General features: G+C 45.2%; 1 protein-coding gene across 10 annotated transcripts in view; it reads left to right on the forward strand.

Moving 5' to 3' along the window:
* The window catches only part of DEPDC5 (DEP domain containing 5, GATOR1 subcomplex subunit), a 401,482-nt gene that overhangs the window by 65,058 nt on the left and 311,590 nt on the right, over window positions 1-24,834 (forward strand). For all 10 annotated transcript variants that reach the window (XM_069215090.1, XM_069215095.1, XM_069215097.1 and 7 more), the window contains exon 11: window positions 9,022-9,091. In XM_069215090.1, the coding sequence (XP_069071191.1) occupies window positions 9,022-9,091 (70 nt within the window). The remainder of the gene's footprint in view (window positions 1-9,021; window positions 9,092-24,834) is intronic.

Consider the following 24,834-nt stretch of genomic DNA (forward strand, 5'->3'; position numbering starts at 1 on the left):
CCATGATGAGCTCCTTCTGTCTGAATGAGTGGACTCAAGTCAAGATGTCTTGGGGCCTGCCATGGCTCGTTGCATGCGGTCGAAAACTAGATCCTTGTCCACCAACTCCTGGACCACATGGTGGATTGTAGTCCTCCAGCTTGCCTGAGTCCGCCTGCATAGGCACTCCTCTGATCCGGATATTTGTGGGGCGTGATGTTTTGTAAATCTTCCAGGCGGTAGTAGAGGTCCTTGTTTTTGTTATGCAGCTCTAATAGTTCCTGTCAATGTTCATTTAGTTCTTTCTATGACGATTACCTGACTTGTTCATGTTCGTCCAAACACTGACAAATTTCCCCCATATCTTTCTTGAGTTCCTTTACCTCCATTGCCACCTCCTGCTTAAGTGCCGCAATGTCCTCTCAGTGTCCTAAAGAGCTGCTGCAGGAAGGTGCGGGTTACTGGCTCCTCAGCCTGCATGGTGTTTGCCTCCGAAGGCTCTGCCTGTGAAGAGGCGGAAGGCAGCGTGTCAGGACGGTGGTCTGCTTTCTTAGGGGAGGGTTTAGCCAACAAGTCCTTGATGGAGGTATCCTGGGGCGACCTGCCACCATGTTGTTTATTGAATTGTCCCAACTAGGTGGCAGTGGCACATGTATGTAATGAGGCGCTGTCTTTGAGAAGACCCCCAGAAGTGTCGATGACCAGTCTGTGAGGAGGGGGCCCCTTCACGGATAGTCTCTGAGCTAGTGTAGCTGCAGCGTGAGGCGAGGGTGCAAGGTAGCAATTCCTGTGTGGCCTGTGGTCTCCCCCACGTAGAGCTGTGGATGGCTAAGCTCAGGGGTTATCGATGGCAGACACCTGGGCACTTTCGCAGTGCTCACTATATCTGCCCATGATCAGGGGGCACAGGCAACATCAGCAGGGGCAGGGGACCCATCCGCGCGGCCCACGGGGACTGGCATGCAGCTGCACCACCACACCGCTGGGCACCACAGGCAATCCCTGGGTGCTGACACAACCCTCAGCAGGCAGGAGGGGAGCGCAGCACCCTCTTGATGGCTGAAGTGCTGGGCGGTCACCAGTGCCCCATTCGGCCCCCACTTCCTGACGGGAGGGCCCCAGGCACCTCCACAGCCACCCCAGCAGCCTGTTACCCGCTCTAATCAGTTCGGGGCTCAGGCCAGGGCAGCCTCACCTCAGGACTGGCTGCCAGTGCCTGGTGTTCTGATCTGGGAGGGAGGTCAGGGCGGGCGGGCACGCTCCTTGAGGCCTGGGGCCCAGCAGCAGGTATTCTTTGTCCCCTCCAGGGGCCGCGGCCGAGGTCCGCTTCCCACGCAGTCCGCAGTGCCCCAGTCAGAGAGGACAGAGGCTGCACACTACCACTGGGATCCCTGACGACCTCCAGTTCCCAACGAGAGGGCCCAGGGTATCGTTGCGACTGCTTTGGTGATCTGTCTCTTGCTCCAGGTGGTCCGGGACTTAGGCCGTCATTTTATTCATACAGCGTCCAGCACCGTGCTGCCACATAACTGCTCAGGTAGTGTAAGGACTCAGCTCTACCCCTCCAGCAGCACTTTCTCTACTATCGTGCAGCAGAGCTTTGAGCTGCCACCAGGTCGCCTCCTTGGACATGCCCCAGACCTAAATATTTTTAGAATTCATAGTTTTATCAGTCATTTTTTAGTCAACACTGGAGAAATGGAAGACACTTCATCAGGACAAATGTGTGAAGCAAAGGTTACTGGAAGAATGAAATGTCTATAATAGAGGACACACCGGGTATGATTCAGCCTCACATTCTATGACTCCTTAAGTGATCATTTAAGAGCTGTAACACATTATATGAACTGAAACATCTATTGAAGCCGCATAGTATGCCTAATGTTTTTTTTTATAACCAATTTTATTGTGGTACATATAAACATTTTGTCACAATTACATGTTATGACAGTAGTAATTAATAGTTTCAATGCACACGGGTTACCCAGGTTTCGTCTGCAAGTATATCTCCAGCGCAGCATTCCCAATGATTCAGGGCTAGATCTCGCCAACCATTTGGACCCGATCTAAGCGTGTTTCCGCGGGCAACCCCACGCCACATAAACTGCCCATTCCATCTGGGCACACCAGTCAATTCCTCGCCTCCATTTTGAGAGTGCAGGTGAGGTGGGAGCCTTCTGATGTGCTGCACTGTCTCTTTTAGCTATCAATAAAGCAGTATTCAGTAACTTCTTATCCGCCCCGTTCCACCCATCCCTTTGACCACCTCCAGCAGAACAACATGAGGAGATAGATCCCTTTACCACGGATAATTTGGACTGTATCGTCCTCCAGTAGTGTTCAGTGGTCGGGCAGGCCCAGGTCATGTGGAAGACATCGGCTGGTGACCACGAGCAGTGTGGGCATTGCAAATTTGACCATAGGCCAGCTCGTAACAGCCTGTCCGGGGTGAGGTAAACGCAGTGTAAATAGTATGTCTGAATAAGTCATAGTCTGGTGAATATTGTAATCATTCTGGGAGCCAGTCCTCATCTAGCGCTCCAAGCCACGTCTCCCATTTGGATCTAACAGTGTGTAGTTCTGCACATGCATTTAATTATATTGAGTGATATATCTGGTATACCCCCCTCCCCCTTTGCCAGTGGCCCCTATCATCACTTTTGACTCCATGGGTCTGAATTTGGGTAAGGAGGTGTCAGAGGGAATGTGGACCTTCAATGCGTGACATAGCTGTAGGAATTTGTGCAATTGCTGTGTGAATAGGGAAGAAGGCCAGTTGAAGTTCTTGGTATGACATAATGTTTGTTCCTGAACATACATCTCCAACCAGGGAAATGTCTGTAGAGGCCCACCGGGAGAAGGCCTCCAGCTCAGTCACATCCCACAGCCATGTCCCATGCCACAAAGGGGTGTATTGTGTGATTTCCCCCCACCACCCAGTGTGCCACAACACCACCCTGGTGACCTCTGGGATGTTGTTGGCTAACGGACCATCGTATAACAGTTCCAAGAACCCAGGAGGGTGAGTTTTAGTCTATAAGTTGAGTCGGCCCATCCTCCAGTGAGCCAGTCATTGATGACTAAGATCTGGAAAGCGAGATGATAATAGTGAAGGTTAGCTAAGCCTAGTCCCCCTTTGTATGTGTGGCGTTGGCAAATAGTCATATCCAGGCGTCATCTGCCTTTATGCCAGTGAAAGATGACAATCAACGAGTGCATCTCATGAAACCAGTGTTTTGGAACGTTAAGAGGAAAGTTTTGGAATAAGTATAAGAAGTGAGGTAGACGCATCATTTTAAAAAGCGCGATACACCCGATGACGTTCAATGGTAGTGATTGCCATCTTTTAAGGTCTGCCTTGACCTTACGAACCAGTGAGGTTATGTTGAAGGACCATGTCATAAATGGTTCAAGAGCTACCATGACATCCAAGTACCGAAAGCTGAGGCGCCGGATCGGGATATTGGATTGCCAGTCGATAGCCTTGCAGTTGCCCGTCAGGTGTACTAGAAGGGACTTTGCCGGGTTGACGGTCAGACCCCCGTGCTCCGCAAATAATTGTAGTAGACGGAGGCATTGGAGGCCACTGTCCGTTGGGTTTAAAAGGTATAGTAAGACATCATCGGCATAAGGAGCTATACGGTCTTCGTGTCCCATCCCCTATCTGTATCCCTCCACCGGGTGTTGCACCACACAAGACGCGTGAGAGGTTCTATGACCAATGCAAATAGGAGAGGGGATAATATACAACTTTGACAGGTGCTGCGGGTGATGGGGAAGGCCTCCCAGACCACCCTATTGACCTGTCCCTGGGCCAACGGTGCAGCATAGAGTAGTTGTATCATATGCCTGAATCGGAGGCCCATGTCCACCCTCTCCAGGACTCGAACATGTAGTCCCAGTCAACCACATTGAATGCCTATTCAAATTCATGCAGGAATAGTGCTAGTGGGCCTGAAATAGTGTGGTGGTGGGCTAGTGCCACATGTAGGCATCACAAAGATTGTCTGGTGCCTCAGGTGGCATAAAGCCTCATTGATCAGAGTGGATCAGATGCCCGATGACTTGCCGCAACTGGCTGCCAGGACAGTGACATATGTTTTATCTCTCCATTAATAAGGGAGATGGGCCGATACGTGGCACAGGAAGTGGATGGGGGGTTGAGACTTTGGTAGAAACACTATGGTCGCCTGTTCAAGGTCACATGGGACAGTGCCCTTTGCAATCGCCTGCTCATATAAGTCGAGCAAATAGGGAAGAAGTATGTCCCTGAACTTAATATAAAATTCAGTGGGGTGTCTTCATCTGGGCCCAGTGTTTTACCTGTCCCCATCGCAGAGATTGCAACCCCAATCTCTTCTTTTGTAAGAGGCTGGTTTAGTGCTATTTGTTGGGCACGTTAGATGTGGCAGTGGAATCTCGTTAGTAAGCGGGTGGTTCCCCTTGATTCAGTCCGAGGATTGGCCATTTAAAGCTTGAATTAGTATTCAGCAAATGCTGAAACTATACCCAGGAAGATGGTTTGCATGGTACCATTGGCATCCGCTACTTCGAGCCAGTACAGCAGTTTACTGTTCTTTTCTCCCCAGCCATAGATCTGTGCCTGAGAGGGCACCAAATTTGTTTTCCAGCTTCTAGTGACTGAGCTCTGATTTCATCTCGTACAAAGGCCAGGGTTCTGGCGGTTTCAGGTTGATTAGTAGAAGTTAGGTGTGCTTCAGTATGGAGGGCATGGGCCTCCAGCTGGAACAGGCAGTCCTGTTGAGCCTTTCTTTATGCCTGAGGCGCGCCTTGGCATGGCTTCTCACTGTGGCTTTACAGGCTGCCCATAGGGTCCCTTTGGAGGGAATCGAGCCAGTGTTGTTTGTAAATAGGTTTCGAGTTCTTGACGAAGATCTCAAGCATATTCCCTGTCCTGTATGCACCAGGTGTTGAGGCGCCACATGGGCGTCTAGTGGGATCTGGGGAGCTAATGGTAAGGAGCAGAGGGGCATGATTTGAGATCCCTCGGGCTAGTACTTGTATGTGCATGACTGCCGATAGGTCTGTTGCAGGCATAAAGAATGTGTCAATGTGTGCATGTGTATGTTGTGCTGCCGAGGTTTGGGTGTATTGCAAAGTTCCGGGATGCCAGGTCCTCCACATGTCACAGAGACCTAGGCTTTCAACCCAGCCATGCAGAGAGGCTGATCTGGAGTGACATGCGATCAATGGGGGACCAGTGGAATCTCGCTTAGGTTCGAGAACAGCATTTAGGTCCCTTCTGATGAGGGTGAGACCAGTGGGGAAGTGGGTTATTAACTCTGAGAGTAAGGCGAGGAAGGAGTTGTGTGCCATGGGGTGGGGAGTAGACATTCAGAATATTTACTGACTGGCCCTCTAGCAGTCCCATTAAGGAAAGACATCGTCCTTGGGGTTCTGCCCAGCAGTGGTACACCACTAGAGGGAAGGAGCAACGTAAGAGTATAGCTAGCCCTCTGGCCCCACTTGTAGATCTGGCATGATATATTCGGTCGAAACCGTAACAGGCCACAAATGGGCAAAATGTTCCCATCAGGTGGGTCTCCTGAAGTAGTAAGATGGAGGGGAGGAGTTTCTGTAAATATTGAAGGACTGCTGAGTGTTTAATTAGGTCTAACAGGCCATTTACATTCCAAGATCATACCGAGTATGGGGCCAGGAGATGAGTGGTGGCCTGAATACATATAGGAGTGGTACTGATGTGGTGGCGTGGGGAGATCCAGAATGCGAGTGCTGTGCATATGCAGATGGGTTTATGTGGTATGTTGTGGGCTTTGTGGTATACGGACCATGTGACAACCTAGAAGAAAACAAAGTCAAACCATGAACTACAAAATACTGTATTAACAAAACAACAACAAACCACATGATCCCCCCCTAAAATCCCCCTTTGAAGCAACTTTTGCCCCAGAAATTATACCCCAACATAAAATCAAAATGAGATAAGTGGCATGGAGTGGTGGACCCTTCCCCGTTGTAGGATCAATGTACCAACATTTGCATCTGCCAGATAGTGTAGGAAATTTGCCCTCCCATAAGTGGGAATGGCTGTTCATAAGTTTTTGTCTATAATATATGGAGTTCCGGTGTCCCTAGAGAGGAGAATGTGTCCGTCTTAGATGGTTGATCGCTTGGGTAGCTTTCTGCTGATCCGTGCCAGAGGTTGGAGACTGTTCATGTCACTGTGCGGTTGGGGGAGCGGAAGAGCTGAACTCTGTGATCGTGACCCTAGGTGTATACATGCTTTTCCTCTTCATTTTAAGGACCTAGTACACACTCGTTTGAAGCCGTCATTGGTTGCACCTCTTCCTGCAGCTGGTCTAGTCGAGGCCGGCCTGAGATGGGTAGGAGAAGTGCGGTCAGTTCCATTAAGCTGCTGCTCCTGAGTCAGCCATTCCCAGGTGGCCTCCAGAGTCTCAAAGAAATGTGCCTTGCCTTCGTGTATCACTTTGAGTCGAGCTGGAAACAGCAGCATGCAGAATAAGTGTAGGGCTCGTAGCTTCTATTTCACCGGCTCGTAGGTGCGGCGACGGGCTTCGACCTTGCGGGTGTAGTCCAGGAAAATAAGGTCCCGAGAGTTCTGATAGCGAAAGTCTGGGTATAGACACGCCTCCTGTAGTATATTTTCCTAGTCCCTAAAATTGAGGAAGCGGGCAGTTACAGGCCTGGGTGACGCTCCCTGTGGGATCGTGGATGTGAGTGCTCTGTGGGCCTTTTCTACAGCAAACGAAAGGGAGAGCTTGTCTTTTAGTACCCAGGATTTAAGCCAATTCTTGAGGAAATCCATTGATTGAGGTGTCCTCCTCCTCTTCTGGAAAGACGATGAAGTGCAAGTTGTTTCACTTCGGGGTTCTCGGCATCTTCCGCCCATTGTTGAAGTTCATGAGTCCTTATGAGGTCCGCGATGTCGTCTTCAACTGCGGAGATTCTCCCCTCTGCCTCTGTGAGATGGCTGGTTGCGTTTTTAAGGTCTTGCTCCAGGAGGGCCACATCCACTCCGACCTCCCCAATCTTGGTCTCAACCGCTGATTAGGATGCTTGAATTGCTTGCAGGATTTTGTCAATGGCATTGTCTGACGTGGCGGGGATGGTTGTGGAGTCTTCTTGCATTCCAGTTGAGGTGGTGAAGCAGTCAATGCGAGGCGGAAGGGAGTGTGGCTTTGTTAGCTTGTCTTTGCACATGGCGATAAAGTCCAGATTAATGGGCAGGCAGCCCACCCTGTTCACCCGCCACGGGGCGCCGGCATGACCAGTTGGGTGTCTGAAAGAGTCTGTGGTTCTACTACTTTATCTTAGTTTGTAATGGGGGAAGCCCAGTACCACCGAGCGGTTGTGTTGACCAGAGAGAGAGCAAGGCCGCCCCTTTCAGGAGTAAAATCAGTGGCCACGAGCATGTGTGCTAAGTGAGTGTGGCGAGGTGGTCTCTGTCATGTCTTAGTCCCTGTTGGCCCCTCGGAGCTCCAGCGCAGGTGGTTAAAAGCAAGCAGTCAATGGACAGATTTATTCCTAGGGTCTGGTAGAGACCCAAGGCCATCGTCTCGCCTGGTAAAGGATTTTGTTGAGCGCTGTTGAACTGTGCCCTCTCCTGCGCTGCTGGTTCCGCCCCCAGGCCTCAGTCGCCTGGACCAGGTGCGCCCCGCTACACACTTTGCCACGTGAAACGGCCGGCTTGCGTTGTGTCTGTGGAGTGTAGCGGTCCTGTGGCCCGCAGGCATTATGAAGCGGGCCTCTCAGTTCTAACAGCAAAGGGGGGGTGTTGCTGGCTCTGTGCATCTCTCCCCCAGGGCCCATTACCTTTCGAGTTAGTGGTGGGAAGTTAGTGGTTGCGGAGGTGAGGGCCGGCCGGCCCCAGCCCGCATCAGCAGGCGTGTTTCTTCTTAAACGCACTTCCTCGTGGGCTCCCGGTCGGGTGTGCTTCTGGTTCTGCTCAGCCGGCCGGGGGCCCGGACGTCACCTCGCAGTGGTCCAGATAAGACCAAAACTCAGGTTATGGGGCATCCTGGTGAGTTGCACCGCTGCGGCCGAGTCGTCTGGTGCCTAGGGTGCAGCGACCCCCCTCTCAGGGCACTGAGGGCCCTGGCCAATTGATCCTGATAGCTGCTGCGGGGCTCATGTCACTTTGTTGCCCCGGCACACAGGCAGGGCCTCAGTTGCGGCACACGTCTGCCATTTTGACCGACCGCGCTCCGCTCAACTTCATCTCTGCATTCGTCCCCGCAGTGTCCTAGTGGGCGCCCACGTTGCCAGATGTGTGCTGTGGGATAAGGGGGCTCTATACAGTCAGTCAGATTCTTGCAAGTGGCTGAATGTTGGTTTCGATTGCGGCGGATGACAAAGGGGTCCGGAGCACTCTGAGTGCAACCGCTATCTTGACGCCCCACATCCCACCCCCTCATATGTAATGTTATGTTACATATTTGGAAAGCATGCTCTTGATGAAACATATGGCACTCAAAATGCAATGAACAGTGGTTTGAATGTTTGGTTCTACCTTTTAAAGAATTACCATGATGTTAGTCGATTAAGCAAGTTGACTAATTAAATAGTGCTTGAGGGAATTACAGTGATTTAAGATGTTTATTTTTTCAGAAGCGTAGTGTTTCAGATAGCTATAAGGAGATTCGGAGTATTTGATCACCAGGAAATACCGATCAGCCTAAATCTAATAAGTTAGAGATGTGATTATTATGTCGGCTGTATGGATCAGCCCTTTTTGTTTTTCATTTGCACGTGCCACTGACTGTGTACTGTGTGTAGAGATGCAAGCATTTCCTTACCTGTGCATGTATAGTATCATCCTGTCACCCTGCCTTTGTTTTTTGTTTTTTATTTGAGTGCCCCCCCCTGTCCGGCTTTCTTTGTGTTCTGTGCCTCAGAATCAGAGGCAAGTATGTTGCAGTGGAGTCACTGTCATAATTTGGGTATGCTTTTAATGGTCAAGGTGCTGATTACTATTTCCTATATGATGCAAAAACAGCTTTGCGGTGCTTAATAAGTGTGCTTTTTTCACTTCTCTGGTAGGAGAAGAACTGCAGCCATGAAGTGACAGTCGTACTCTTTTCCAGAACGTTCTATGATGCCAAATCCATTGGTAAGGCATTTTTCAATACCAGTTCTCTCGGTCCAGTCTCCCAGTTCCACTCCTCTGTCTGTTTGGGCAAGTATTCTAACATCCAGCCACTCCGTCTTTTCTCACCTACTTAACCTTCATTCCTACTTGCTATCTCTCCCACCACCTTTCCCCATCATTTACCTCCACGCTCTTCATCTTTCTTTCTCTGTTCTATTTTTTGTCCTCTTTTACTCCCTCTGATGCTGTTTCTGTCTTATGTTGTCCCGTCCCTTATGTATATTACACTTTGTATGTCCGGATACACTCCATTTCTGTAACGCACTGCTGTGTGTATGCTTTTGACAGCTCACTAGAGCTATGTTAAACTCTTCTAGACCTTTTTGTGCATTTTCTTGATCACTGTCTTTATAAATGTCTATATGTGTGTCACTTTTGCACATTCTTTAAATTTGGGCCCTTGAACTGTCTTTAAACCCGGAATCAAGGGCTATTTGATTGGAGGGTGACTCCGAAGAGGGGATGCGAGTGGGTGAGTAGGATAGTTGAAATTGGATCTTTGATCCTGAGTTTGAGGAAAGTATGAGAACTTTCAGTTCGCTAACACAGTCATGGAGGTTCTTGAATCTCGATAGATAGATAGATAGATAGATAGATAGATAGATAGATAGATAGATAGACAGACAGACAGACAGACAGACAGACAGACAGACAGACAGATAGATAGATAGATAGATGGACTGATTTTATATATACAAAAAAAACTATTCAGAAAAAGGACCCAGGGAGGGTTCCCATTGGCCGGGAGATGTTTTTTCCTGCACCTTATCAGTTCATTACATTTTTTCAGCTGGACACAGTGACTGAGTCCCGAGTCAGCCAATGAAAGCCTTCGGCCCTCATACCCAGCTTTGGGTACATTGACCCGGAATTGGTGTTGCAAATAAAAAGCTCCCTCATCCTATGACCTTTCTTTATGTTTTGAACTGGATCATCAAAACCAGGGTCAAGGACATCCGAGGACTTACATGGCCACAATATCTCTACATTTAAACTCTTTGCCCACTTGCAATTTTTTTTTAATTCTACTTTTTTAACTGTTTTGAAAACTAATAAATGGATTTACACCAAAACATTAAAAAACACAGTGAGTTAAGCTCTTCTTTCATGTCAAGTTTGCTGTAATTCTTTCATCCGTTTTTGCAGCAGCATACAGCAACATTTCCTATGGAAACTTCAATGGGAAAAGCATGTTTTTTTTTAACCCTCTTAGCTTTTTTCCCCTTCACAAATCTGCACAAAATATATTTATTTGTGGTTTTGTTTAGTGCATTCTAAGCCCAAAGGATGTTGGAGCACTTTACAGAGATTGTGATTTGGGAGATCACCAAATGGAAAATAATACAGTTTTTAACATTCTGCAAAAGACAGTAATCTCATGAATTCACAGCATTTATGACAAACATTGTTAAAGCTAAAAGTTTTAGATTTAACATAGTGATGCACATAAGGTAGTGCATGCAGTAAAAGCTACTTAATCCCTTAGCAGAAATCTCGCATCTCTTTGTCCCTTTGTCGTGAGTGCTCCAGACTTGGTTCTAGTCCCAAGTTCTCTTCAACTAAAGAAGGGAGCACTCCCCAGAGTACTCTAAAGAGTGCTGTGCAGAATGGCAGCATACCAGAGCTCAAGGGACATCACCTGGAGTTAGGAGGAGGATCCTCCCTGTCCTGTAGTGCCTGGCAGCTAAATTGCCTGCTGAGAGAGGGAAGAATTTCACCAACCCACCAGGAAGTGTGATAGTTTAGGGCGAGCCAGATGTAGTTTTCTCTGGAGCTGAGGGTCCATCCACCCAGTGAGCCTCTCCCACCATACTGCCTGCTGTGCAGCACAGTTCTGAAGTTGGGCATTATTGTACTGTGCTGCTACAAACCTGAACGAATGCCTGAGTGGCCGGCACTGGTGCACTGTTCCTAAGTTGTTCCAGAGCGTACTGTGTTGTTGCGATCCTGACGTTTTAGGCAAGCAGTTTGTGCCACTGCAAAGTTCCAAAGTTGTGCTTAATTCAGCCTGGAACCTGAGCAGACTAGGCCACTCTGTTGACTGACTAATTTTTAATGGACTACACTGCTAAACCAGCCCCCTGACATGAACCTGAGACATACTGCCTGCAGAGGGTGTCCTGATGCTGTCCTGAGCTCTCTGACTCCAGGACTCAACACTCAAATCAAAAGCAGACTTGTGACCCGCCAGAGACTTGCAACAATGCTGGATCCTGCATGTCTTCACAAAGTCCGGGTAGCGGCTTCTGTGGCTACTTCTAATGAACTTGACACAGGTGCTGCGCATCCAAAACCAGCACATCTTCTCTTGGAAGTGAGAACTAGACATGGTTTCCTGTGTGGACAGTACTGCAACAAAGCTCCACAGTGGTGATATAAATGAACTGTTGGGACTACTAAGACTGAGCGCATGCACTGACTCTAGAGAGGGAGGACCTGTGCCTGATACCTATTACTGCCCACAGACAGTCTTGAATCCGGGAATAGGGGTGGGAGTGAGGGGAGGAAGGAGTGGGGGTGAAATTATCCTTCTACTTTACTTTACAGCTTTATTTCGGTAAAACAATACCATAAAAGCATATTGGCAAAATTCTTACATTTCTAGAAGGAACAAAGACACTTTTTAAAAGAAAAAAGACAAAGAAACACTAAAAACTGATCGAGACCAAAGCTCCCTCAGGGCCATACAATACAAATAGGCGAGTTATGGGTATAAATGTTATTAAAAATCAACAATTAATCACTAAAACACTATAAAATATACAGTACACATCATCATGCAGATCGCCATATAAATATTATAAAATTTTATAAAATACCCCTAAAGTATAAGCCTTAATACAAAAAACAGTTAAAATTGCTATCTTGCTAGTAGTATCATTAACTATGGACTAGCTCAAAAAGTAACCATTATGAAAGTAGGATATATGCTTTTGAATGATTATTTGCCTCCAGTAGGTTCAAGTTGCCTCTACAATCTTAGCAATATAGATACCATCATCACGTGAGGGGTTATTTGACTAATTTTTAAAAAGTGATTAACAATCCCTAGGGCCCAACGATTCCTTTCTTTCTTACGTGCCTATATTGCTTAGAGGTCATATACGATCGAGTAATGCAAAAAGGCACATTGTTCTAGCAGCAGCAAATATTCACTTATCTACTAGAAACAAGTTATCTGATATTGATCTTAAAAACAGTAGGTAAAAATCGATTACAGTATTTCATTTGTAAAACCCATAAAATTTACCTCCCGTGCCATCAGGCACTTGTTTGCCTAACTAGGAGGAGATTTTTTGGGGATAAAAAATAAGTAAATATCAGAATCCAGGAACAAGTTTCATATGTGACAATGACCATTCTAGGTAACTTAATCAACCTCCCAGTAGCTACGGTCCTCCCGGGCATAGACAGTGTCCCCTGAGCTAGATATATCCTTGGCCGATTATAGGTCCCAAGGCCATTGAATTGCAGAGGGTGACTCCCAGTTATCGATTTCATGACCCATAGGTTGACTTTGGGAGTTTTGCCTGAATTAGAGCGCCTACAACCTCAGGCCCGCCTTGTCTCTGATGAATGTAACTGCTATTAAGAACCGGCTTAGACCAAAAACAACATATGGTATCGAGCTGGATCTCAAAAATCTGGCAGCTTCATTGTAGTTCCTGATTCCAACGTTCCTGCAGATGGGTCGGATCCATTTCTTCCTTAGTTTATCGTAGGCAATGCAATTTAAAAGGACATGATCCGTCGTTTCTGGTGTCTCCATATTACATAGCTCGCAGGTCGCCTCATGATTACTCCCATTCAGGAGACCCCATTTGAAGGTAAAAGCCTTGACCTGGAGAATCCCATATCGATACTTCATAAATAAAGCTTTTGCTCGTCTAGGTTGAATAGTATCAATCCATTCCTCAGCGCTCGGTAGTGGTTTAAAATCCAGAAAACTTAAGGTTAGTCTACCTGAATCCTTGCTATGAAAAGGGCTATTAAAGATGAAGTCCCAAAATACTTGCTTTAGTCGGATCTTTGATTGGGTTGTGAGTATATGCGGTTCATCCCAGTAGATTTTCAGCCCTAAATTGTAAAAGCTTTGCCTGATATAATAAAGCCACGGGATGGAAGTAGTCTTGTCCAAGCCCATGATCTCAATTAAGGCTTGCCTGTATTGGATCAGTTCAGGGGTTGTCCAAAGTCTACACCAGTAGAGCAGGGGCCTCAGGGCTGCCAATTTGCCTATTTGTTTCATATTAGTGTCATGGGCTAAGGGAATCAGCGGAGTCGATGGAGGGAGGTCCAATATCCCCCTCATGAAATTATTTTCCTGAGTGGCCAATGGAGTTAGTTTTGTGAATCCCCAGAGTTCTGCGCCATACAGAGCAGCGGCCTGTGCTTTGCACCTATAGATCTCGAATACTGGTGACACAGTACTCGACCTTGAACATTTGTAATTTTTACTAATTGCCATAGAGCTATGAGTTAAGGAGATAGCAGCTTTGTTGATGTGCGGCGCCCATGACAATTTGGCATCAAGCAGTATCCCTAGGTAGTTGACATTTTTAACTCGTTCCAGTGCCTGCCCTCTAATCCAAATGTTTCTCTTGAGTGCTTTGTGAGGGTTAACAGTTAAGTATTTAGTCTTGTTTGCATTTATTTCTAACCCCTTCAAGCTGCAATACTCACTGAATTTATCTAGTAGAGTTTGCAGGCCCATTGGAGTTTGAGACAATAGGATGGTGTCATCTGCAAAAAGGAGGGCGGGGACTGGATCATCATTCAATCTTGGTGAGTCGTGGTTACTTTGTTTCAGATGATGAACCAGATCATTGATGTATAAAGAGAAAAGAGTTGGGGCGAGCACACAGCCCTGTCTCACCCCCCTCTTGATAGGTATTGGGTCTGTCAACTCTCCTTTTGGCCCCCACCGGACCTTTGCAAATGTATTTTCATGTAGCCTCTCCAGCTGGCCCAGGAGGTTCCCCGGCATGCCCTGTTTTCCTAATGCTGCCCATAAGGAGTCTCTCGGCACCAGATCAAAGGCTGCGCGCAGGTCCACAAACGCGATATACAGGTGGCCTTTCTTTAGTCTAGTGTATTTCCACATTATTGTCAATAGCCTAAAGGCCTGGTCAACTGTACTGGTCTGTTGTCTAAAGCCTGCTTGGTATATAGACATTATGCTGTTCTCTTCTATCCAGATATTGATTCTATTCAGGATCTGTCTAGCATAAATTGTTTGTGTGACGTCTATGAGGCTAATTGGTCTATAGTTCCCTGGGTCTTCCCTGGATCCTTTTTTGTGGATTGGGATTATTTCTGCCCCTGTCCATGTCTCGGGCATTGGGCCTCCCCTTGCTATAGCATTACTTAGAAGGTTTAGATAAGGTGCCCAGATTTCTATGCTATGTTTATATAGATCCCCCGGGATCTTATCCAAACCGGGGGCTTTTCCTGGCTTGATTGCTTCAATGGCAATCACCGTCTCCTCCAGACTAAACTGTAACTCGGGTAAAATACCCCAAGCAACTGGGGTTTTGTGTCTTGAGGGATAGAGATCGAAGGTGGGAGGGTCAGAGTAAAGATATGTAAAATAGTTAACCCATGTTTCGGGGTCTATGTGATGGTCTGTAGTAAATATCCCCTCTTTGCTACCATGGGTAACTATTTTCCAAAAGGTTCTTGCATCATTGCTTTTCGCTGCTACCAGCAGGTCTTGCCATTTTTGGTCCTCCCAGTTGCGTTGGGCAATAGCCAGTGTTTTCTTATAACTGGCCCTTGCCTGCTGTATGGCTAATTGATTTTTTTGCTTTAGTGCCTCTACCAGTACTCTTTTCCTCTCTCTACATTTGATAGTATACCATGGACTGTTAGGGGTGGTTTGGGCCTTCTCCTTTATGTGCTTATTCTGTAACTGTTTAGTCAGGACAGGTCTTAACATAGTGCTCAATGACTGGTGGATGGCCGTAATAGGAATGTCACTAGGTTTATTTTCTGCATAAGGCTCCAAGAGATCAGAAAATATGTTGTAAATGTTTATCAAAGTGACCTGATTGCCAAGTATTACTGGCCATTTTACAACCCTTCTGTTGTTACTGAGGGTGGGTTGTAACTCCACCTTATCATGTTCTATATATTTCGAGTCCAAATCTAAGAAGTGTGCCTTGAATTCAATTATTAGCGGGAAGTGATCGCTATCCCTTCTTTTATCAATTTTAAAGGTCGCTAGTCTTTCCCATGTGCTTATACTATGCAGAATGTAATCTATTTTTGAAGTTGAGTTGCCTCTCTGGAATGTAACCAGATTAAGGCCGACTTCACCCACTCTGCCATTGCATGCCCTCAGTCCATGGTTTAATGTAAGGCTCATGATTTGCAGTGCGGCCACTGTGCCTGGGACAGTTTTTTCTATTGTTAGGTAAGGAATTGTTCTCATTCGGTCTTCCTCTTCTGCTAAATGTTCGAATCCAATTATAGGTTCATAGTTACAATTAAGGTCACCCCCTATCATAATTGTCTCACCTATTGGAATTTTTTTGAGCAGCTCGTCTAGTAGAGTTATTTCAGGAGACTCCACGTTTGACTTTCTAGGTCTTATATATACATTAAACAAGTGGGTTATTATCTTATTTTTTTTTCCCATTGTCAACCATAGAATGTCCTCCAACTCAGTGGCTTGCATGCGTATCTCAACATTTAATGAGATCTTCGCCCATACAACCAACCCCCCAGACGGTCTCCCTCTGGCAGCTGAAGTTGCACTGATAAAGTAGGTTTTATATCCTACTTTATACGGTGGATCTTTAAGCCACGTCTCCTGGAAGAGACAGACATGGTGTCGATCAATATAGTCCTGCCATTCGGGGTCTATAAGCTTATTTTTTAAACCAGCTACATTCCATGAAATCATGGTGATAGGACCCCTTCCGTTTAGGCTTGTGGCATTGAGAGTATGGCTCGGGTAAGTTGTTAAATTTTTCCTACCATACAAAGGCTCCACTGCGCTCCCTGCCCCTATAGCATGGAGATCAATCCCTTCATTGGGCTCCCCTACTATTGGGTCCCCATTGGGTTCCACTTGTGCCTGATCTATCTGGATTAGTCAATCTACTCTCTCAAGGTTTGAATCATAGTTTCTCTTTTGCAGTCCCTCATTGTGATTAAGTTTATGCCTTTGTGCTCGAAGTTTGGTAGTTAATGGATCCAAGCTAAACCTCATAGCATTGGAATTAGGGGCGGGGGTTCTCTGTTCCATGTCAATCAAACCTCTGATTAATCTTCCATCCTTGAGTGTTAATGCAATAACGTCAGGTTTCCCCCTCTCTCCAGGGATTCTTTCTGCCCCCCTAATATCTGATCGATTTATGGATAAACAGTGTCTTTTAGCCCTGATCCAATGTATAAGCTTATTTTTTAAGGAGTCCTCATCTTCTCTGCTATTTGCAAAGTGTTTTACCTTTTATTTATTTTTTGTTCATGGTAGGGAACAAGGCGGAATGCATCAAAACGCATATTGTATTGTTCACAGTATTCTAATGAACAACTAACTAAAGTTGCTCCTCAATGCCGTCCGATATCTATCCAGCTTGGAAATTGCTGGTTATATTAATTATAGTTTGGTCATTCTAAGGTAAGACACTGACCTAGTTATAATATATATAAATATATATGTTCAATGGCATGTGTAGCTGCAGATACACATGCTATGCATTATTTCGCCATCTAGTGTTTGGCTCGGAGTGTTACAAGTTGTTTTTCTTCAAAGAAGTATTTTCGGAGTCACAGGATCGAGTGACTCCTCCTCTCAGTCATTCTGCGCATGGGCATCCATTGTTAGATTGTTTTCTTTCTGCTGTCGGGTTCGGACGTGTTTCCTCTCGCTCCAAGATTTCAAATCGGAAAACTTGAGAAAACTCCCTTAATCGTCAGCATTGTTTCGATCGGGTTTCCACCTAGCCTCGAACCGAGAGTACCTTCGGCAACTAAATTTCACCCTTCTGGGCGCATGTGCCAGACTCTGGCCTGTTCAGGCCTACCTCGTCGAAGCCTGATGGAACGGACTCCATTTCGATTTTGTCCTCGATGCAGTATGTAATCTGTGTCTTTCTCCCGATCACAAAGAAGAAGATTGCGAGGCATGTCAATCATTTCAATCCAAGAAGACCCTGCGTGATCAGAGAGCCAGAAGATTGGAAATTGCGTTGAAGAGCACAGAACATTTTGACGCCATGGAGGAAGAACAGGTGCAGACAGCGGTTTCCGTCAGAGACACCAACTCCGAACAAGAATCCGAAGAAGATAGGCCTATCACTGCTGGTCAGCACGAGAGTACGTCTGCCCCTACGCCCACTTATAAAAAGTCATCAAAGACCTTGGGTACACCACTGCCAGAGAGCCATGGTTCGACCCGAAAAAAGACTCTCGTCCACCGACCTTCGTGTTCGGTGTTGAAAAAGGCCACTGCTCTGTCAGTATCTGAGTCGAGTAAGTCCATTAAGAGTTCTACTTCCGACTCAAGCAAGCATCCTCACTCCTCGGAGTCGAAGCCTCGACGCCCTGCTTCAGAGCCGAAACAACCAGCTGTATTTTCGGGTCCGAAAAAACTACCATCTTCGGAGCCGAAAAAATCTTCTTATAGAGAAGAGCAAGGACTTTCGAGCCATCTTAAACAGAGCTCCAAATCACTGGAAGAACAGTCTTATAGACCCTCGGAGGACACTGAGATCCAACCTATCCTTGAGGTTATGGATGAGAGACAATCAAGGATTCACATCCATAAAGAGACTGGCAGAATAATTACTGCACCTCCTCTACAGACCAAGAGGAAATTGGCATTTCAAGAACATTTAGACACTGCTCCACCACCAGCCAAAATTTATAAACAAAAGGAGAAGCCATTACCAATCCATACTTCTCCCCCTCATTCACCACAACTTTATTTTTCCCCACCAACCACTAGCCCACCACCTTTGTCTTCACCAATACATTCCCAATTCACATGTTGATACAGTTGATCCTTGGGATCTCTACGATCCAGATCCTATTCCTGACAATGACCCGGATTTATACCCGTCTTAGCATTCTCCACCAGAGGACACTACTGCATTCACGCAGGTTATTTCCAGGGCAGCAGCGTACTATGGGGTGCTTATGCACACTGAACCCCTAGAAGAGGATTTTCTCTTTAACACACTATCCTCCACACACTCAAAATATCAATGCCCCGATGCTACCAGGTATGATTAACCATGCAGAACAAATATTTAGTGAGCCAGTCAAAGCTAGGGTGATAACACCACGCATTGATAAAAAATATAAACCAGCCCCTACAGACCCTGTTTATATTACCCACCAAGTTCCTCCAGACTCAGTGGTAGTAAGTGCGGCTAGAAAGATGGCTAATAGCCAGTCATCAGGGGATGCTCCTCCCCCTGACAAAGAGAGTAGAAAATTCGATGCTGCTGGCAAGAGGATAGCCACAGAGGCTGCCAACCAATGGCGCATTGCAAACTCGCAAGCCTTACTAGCAAGGTACGATAGAGCCCACTGGGGTGAGACGCAGGAACACTTACAACACCTCCCAAAGGAACACCAAAAAAGGGCACAACAAATTGTGGAAGAGGGTCAGGCCATAAGCAATAATCAAATATGGTCTTCCCTTGATGCTGCAGATACAGCAGCTAGAAGTGTCAATACTGCCATCACTATACGTAGACACGCATGGCTCGGTTCCTCTGGTTTTAAACCAGAAACACAGCAGGCAGTGCTGAAAATGCCTTTCAATAAAAAGCACCTTTTTGGCCCTGAAGTCGACACGGCCATTGAAAAAAATGAAGAAAGACTCAGACACTGCGAAAGTAAAGGGAGCCTTATACACAACACCCTATAGAGAATCATTTTGAAGACAACAATTCAGAGGAGGATTCAAGCCACAATCCACAGAGGCTTCTACCTCCCAGGCAAACCAAGGGCAACAGCAACAGCAGTACCAGAGAGGAAAATTTAGAGGGTCTTATAGAGGCCAATACGTTAGAACTATAGGCAAGTTCCAGACTTCAAAACACAAGCCACTACCCCATCTAAACAGTGACTTATTTACCATCCCTCAACTCCACACATCTCCTGTTGGCGGCAGACTGCAGCAATTCCACTCCCAATGGCAAAATATCACTACAGATCAATGGGTATTGTAAATTATCCACAATGGCTATTGCCTAGAATTTATTTCTACCCCCCACCCCAGCATTCCTCCACATTATCACAAACTGTCCCCAGAACACAATGCTCTGTTACAACAAGAAGTACAATCGCTACTACTAAAACAGGGAATAGAATTGGTCCCACATTCTTAACAAGGAACAGGAGTATACTCACTATACTTCCTCATCCCCAAAAAGGATGGCACTCTCAGGCCCATCCTAGATCTCAGATCACTAAATCTATATATCCTGTCAAAACTTTTTCACATGGTAATTGTGCAGGACGTCATTCCACTACTACAAAAACAAGATTACATGACTGCATTAGACCTCAAAGATGCAAATTTACATATACCCATCCATCCAGCTCACAGAAAATACCTAAGGTTTGTGATAGCAGGAAACCATTATCAGTTCAAAGTTATACCATTTGGCATAACAGCTCCAAGGGTATTCACAAAATGTCTAGCGGTAATAGCAACCTACCTAAGAAGACAACAGATTCATGTCTTTCCATATCTAGACGGTTGGCTAATAAAATCAAACAATTTTATACAATGTCAAGAACACCCTCAGTACACAATAGAGACCCTACATACACTAGGGTTCACTCTTAACTACCAAAAATCCCATCTTCAACCAGCACAAGTTTAGCCTTACCTAGGTGCTATTCTCAATACGCAAAAAGCCTTAGCCTATCCAAATATCCAAAGGATACAAGCTTTTCAAAATCTCATACCACAATTGCAGCCAAATCAACAATACACTGGAAGATTTATCATGAAGATATTAGGAATGATGGCATCTTGCATAGTGATAGTACCGCATGCAAGACTAAACATGAGGACACTACAACAGTGCCTCGCACAGCAATGGTCTCAAGCACAGGGTCAGTTGCAAGATCTAGTGTTGTTAGACCGCCAAACGCACAAATCCCTTCAATGGTGGAATCTCATCAATTTAATGAAGGGGCGGTCATTTCAAGACCCTGTGCCTCAGACCACAATAACAACAGATGCATCAATGACAGGTTGGGGAGCTCATCTCAACAACCGTACCATTCAAGGGGAATGGGATTCAAAGCAACTAAATTATCACGTAAACCATTTAGAATTATTAGCTGCGTTCCTTGCCCTAAAAGCGTTTCAGCCGCTTCTCAAACACAAGACTGTCTTGATAAAAACAGACAACATGACGACCATGTATTACCTAAAGAAACAAGGCGGAACACATTCGTCTCAACTGTCCCTTCTAGCCCAAACAATATGGAAATGGGCAATTCACAATCAAATCCACCTACTAGCAGACTACATCCCAGGAATACACAATCAGCTAGCCTATCTCCTAAGCAGAACACACCAACAGATACACGAATGGGAAATTCACTCTCAAGTACTTTATCAAGCACCAGGGTTTTTCAAAAGTGGGGGACACCAGAAATAGACCTATTCGCAACAAGCGAAAACACAAAATGCTAAAACTTTGCATCCAGACACCCCCACCCTCTGTCCAAGGGCAATGCTCTATGGATCAACTGGTCAGGGATATTTGCTTACGCTTTTCCCCCCTCCAACTACTTCCATTTCTGGTCAACAAACTGCGTCAGACTTCTCTAACCATGATACTCATAGCCCCAACGTGGTGTAGTGCTTTCCTCTTATTTAGTTTCTAAGCACTAACATAACACAACAGAAATGCACTTCTGAGGTCAAAGAAGACTTTTATTGTTATTTTATTCTTCCCCAACCACAATGTTTATGAATGAATGACGAATTAGTAGCTTTCAAGTCCGCGTTAATCAAACAAAATATATCAGTTTGCAATATACACAGCAGGTTATATTTATAAGATATTGAATGCAAAGCAAAACAAATACTTCACCGTGTGGGAACTATTCACAGCTTCATCTTTCTAAGGTCTGCAAGCTGAGGACCCCTGTCAGCCGCGAGAAAGAGAGATTCATCTACCCACACGGGATTGCTGGCAGCCTGCGCCAAGCTCCAGCACGAGGTCCGGCAGATTCGAATCTGACTCTCTGCAGCCTGTTACATTCGTTACAAAGGTGTGCCCCCTCCTCTCAGACCTGGGAAACTGAGCAAGCCTTTTGGAGACTGGCCAGGTCTCCAAGACTACTCCTGTTCCCAAGCTCAAGGGAAGAGAAACGACGCCCATGTACCCTCTCTTATCAGGTCTAGTCTACTGTGAGAGCAAAATATTTTGGTTCTCTGGTGCAAAAACACAGCTTGGAAAAATACAGAACTATTCTCAACTGCAATGTCTAACTCCACGTTAAAGGCAATGGGCAGCTAACCTAAATATCAAATGCAATGTCATGTTAAAGGCAATAGGCAGCTAACCTAAATATCAAATGCAATGTCTAGTGTCATGTCAAAGCCAATAGGCATCTAAGCTGAATACAAAATGCAATATATAATATCATGTCAAAGCCCATAGGCAGAATATCTAATAGCATGTCAAAGTCAATAGGCAGCTAAATTGAATACATCATGTCAAAGTCAATAGGCATGCAATGTCAAAGCCAATAGGCGGCTAGACTGGATACAGCATGTCAAAGCCAATAGGCAGAATACAGAATGTAATGGCTAATGCAATGTCAAAGCCCATAGACGGCTAAACTGAATACAGAAAGTAATGGCTAATGCCATGTCAAAGCCAATAGGCACAATACAGAATGTAATGACTAATGCAATGTCAAAGCCCATAGGCGGCTAAACTGAACAAAACATACCATGTGCTACTGGTGAACATTGAGCAACTAATATGCGCAGTGGTGAAACACAAAGTCATTGGTCAAAACAAACTTTATCAAATGGCAGGACATTCCGCCCTTTGACCAATGAATTTTTGTTTCACATATCTCATATTTCAAACAAACAAAAAAAACATCAGCACAAAAAAAAAAACATTATGATCAAAGCAATCCCTGTAAAGCAATAGAAGTGAATTAACACATTGATCTCATAACCTTTCACATCAGATACATCTACATAGAAAAGACTGGGCAATTTTTTTTTTTTTTCTGAATGAGTCTCTAATTCAACAGTGTTAGCAATTTGATGTGGCATGAGTTCTGCTCATGTAAAGGTGCACGGTCCACCTGAAAGGTTTTCTGGAAGGTAAGCAAAAGTCAGAGTTCCATACGAGAGGAAAAAAAAAAACACAGCAAACAAGTTGAACTTGAACTGAAGGCGCAGTTTGCGCAAAATGGATCCATGGTGCTGGCACTTTACTCAGCCAGGTTCAGGTTGGGGATTCGGTCCCTTCCCCGACCCCACACGCACACACCGGAAGGGGGACCACACAGCACACTCAGGGACAGTGGCGAAACGTGGTAGGATCTGCAAAAGAAACAAGTATGACTTTTCTTGCAAATAACATTTTTCATTTAAACTGCACCCTTCCTCTTTCTTTCCCTGTTTTATAATCAGAAGGACGTTTTTGAGGCCCTTTGTTATATTTTCTGCAGGTTCTGGAGGGTCACTTGGGGCTTCAGCCCACACATCAGCACTGAGGTTTTTATCTGCTGCGCCACAGCTTCCTTTTTCTTGCACTGTCAGAAGGGCTGGGGCAGACTCCTTCTTTACCAAACCTCCATTCACTGCATTTTTGCCAAATTGGGCCATTCTGTCTCCAATTTGTATGAATGAATCAGATTATTTTCTAGGTATCAGCATAATTTCGATTTTTCCTTGGTAATTTGCAGCAATCACTCTCCCTAAAACCTGATCAATTTGCCATTTCTGTTCTGGCAACTTTCCTCTCCCCAACTGCTCTGTGACTGCTTGCATGACAGATTGCTTTTGTGCGTGCTGCACAGTTTTTATCAAATCTAGGGGAATGTGCATCTCTCTCATCTCTGCCCACCTGTAAGTGGCCTTTTCACATTTCTGGGGCACCCACATAGCCATCCCCACTAAGGCAGAATTCTGGGTGAACACTTCTCTCTCTGCATTTTTCTCATTAACATCTGCAAGGTAATTGAACCAGTTAGGTACAAGCCATGTGGCTAAAACATTATCAAAGAACCAAAAATCAGCGTAAAAATGACACATCTCACGTAGCTCTTGCTTTAAAATCTGACACACATTATACAACTCTGTTCCTTCTACTGTGCCAGAAAGCAACATTTCAGTCAATGAATCATCAGTAGAACAAACATGCTTTTTATCTTCAGTAGACACGAATTCAAATGGTGCACACAATTTCATTGGTAATTCTTTTATCTGTGGTACTCTAGCCCTGTCTTGCAAGTACCAGATCCATTGTATGATTCTAGCTAGGGGCACTATTTTCTTTTCTTGTTCATGATTTAAATGTACATCAGTTTTTCCTTCTTGCACTGCGCAGAAACCTGAAGTCTGCATTATTTCATTTGCCAAATCACAAGCGCGCAGCTGCATATTATTTTTCACAGTGACCATGTACAAAAGTGTTAGGATTTCTCTCAAATGAGGGCTATTCTTTTTCCAAAAATCAAACAAGCTAATGAAACTCGGGGTGTCTTGCTCTAAAATCTTTCGTTTTACTTGTGCATTTTGCAACGGTAACTCGTAAATCACATTCTGGTCTCTCTCCTCCGTGTTATCAGTTAAGGAATGCATTTTGGCTGCCAAAAACCCTGGCTCACACGGAAACTCAGTGCAGCTCAGAGCTGTCTTAACCCCCTCATTACTGGAATGGGACAAGAAAGATTCTTCATTTTTATAACTTTCAGCATTATTTTGAATTATCGTATCCTGGCTAATTTGCTCACGTAAATTCCTATTTTCATGTTCCAACTTCCTGCATTTCTCTGTAAGCAGATAAAGGTATCCAGACCTTTCTGTCATCATTACTTCCAAAACACACGTTTTCTACATATATACAACAGGAATTATTTCTCAAAACAACATCAGGCATTTTAGCTACACATGCATTTTCTTCTGTAATTCCCCAAACAGAAAACAATTCACAGTTTTTCTTAGCACCATCAGGCAGTTCATCAACACATGTATTCTCAGACATGGTCTGCCGTGCTACTGTGATTCTCCAAACAGAAAACAATTTCTGTAATTCTCCAAACAACAAAAAACAATTACACTTTTAAAGTGTGCACTTAGAAATCTACTAACTCGTCAAACCCCTTCTTAATCACCTCTTAATGACCGACCCCACGACTCCAGGTACCAATTGTAGTGCTTTCCTCTTATTTAGTTTCTAAGCACTAACATAACACAACAGAAATGCACTTCTGAGGTCAAAGAAGACTTTTATTGTTATTTTATTCTTCCCCAACCACAATGTTTATGAATGAATGACGAATTAGTAGCTTTCAAGTCCGCGTTAATCAAACAAAATATATCAGTTTGCAATATACACAGCAGGTTATATTTATAAGATATTGAATGCAAAGCAAAACAAATACTTCACCGTGTGGGAACTATTCACAGCTTCATCTTTCTAAGGTCTGCAAGCTGAGGACCCCTGTCAGCCGCGAGAAAGAGAGAT

Source organism: Pleurodeles waltl, chromosome 11 (genome assembly GCF_031143425.1).
Source record: "Pleurodeles waltl isolate 20211129_DDA chromosome 11, aPleWal1.hap1.20221129, whole genome shotgun sequence".
Classification (NCBI taxonomy): domain Eukaryota; kingdom Metazoa; phylum Chordata; class Amphibia; order Caudata; family Salamandridae; genus Pleurodeles; species Pleurodeles waltl.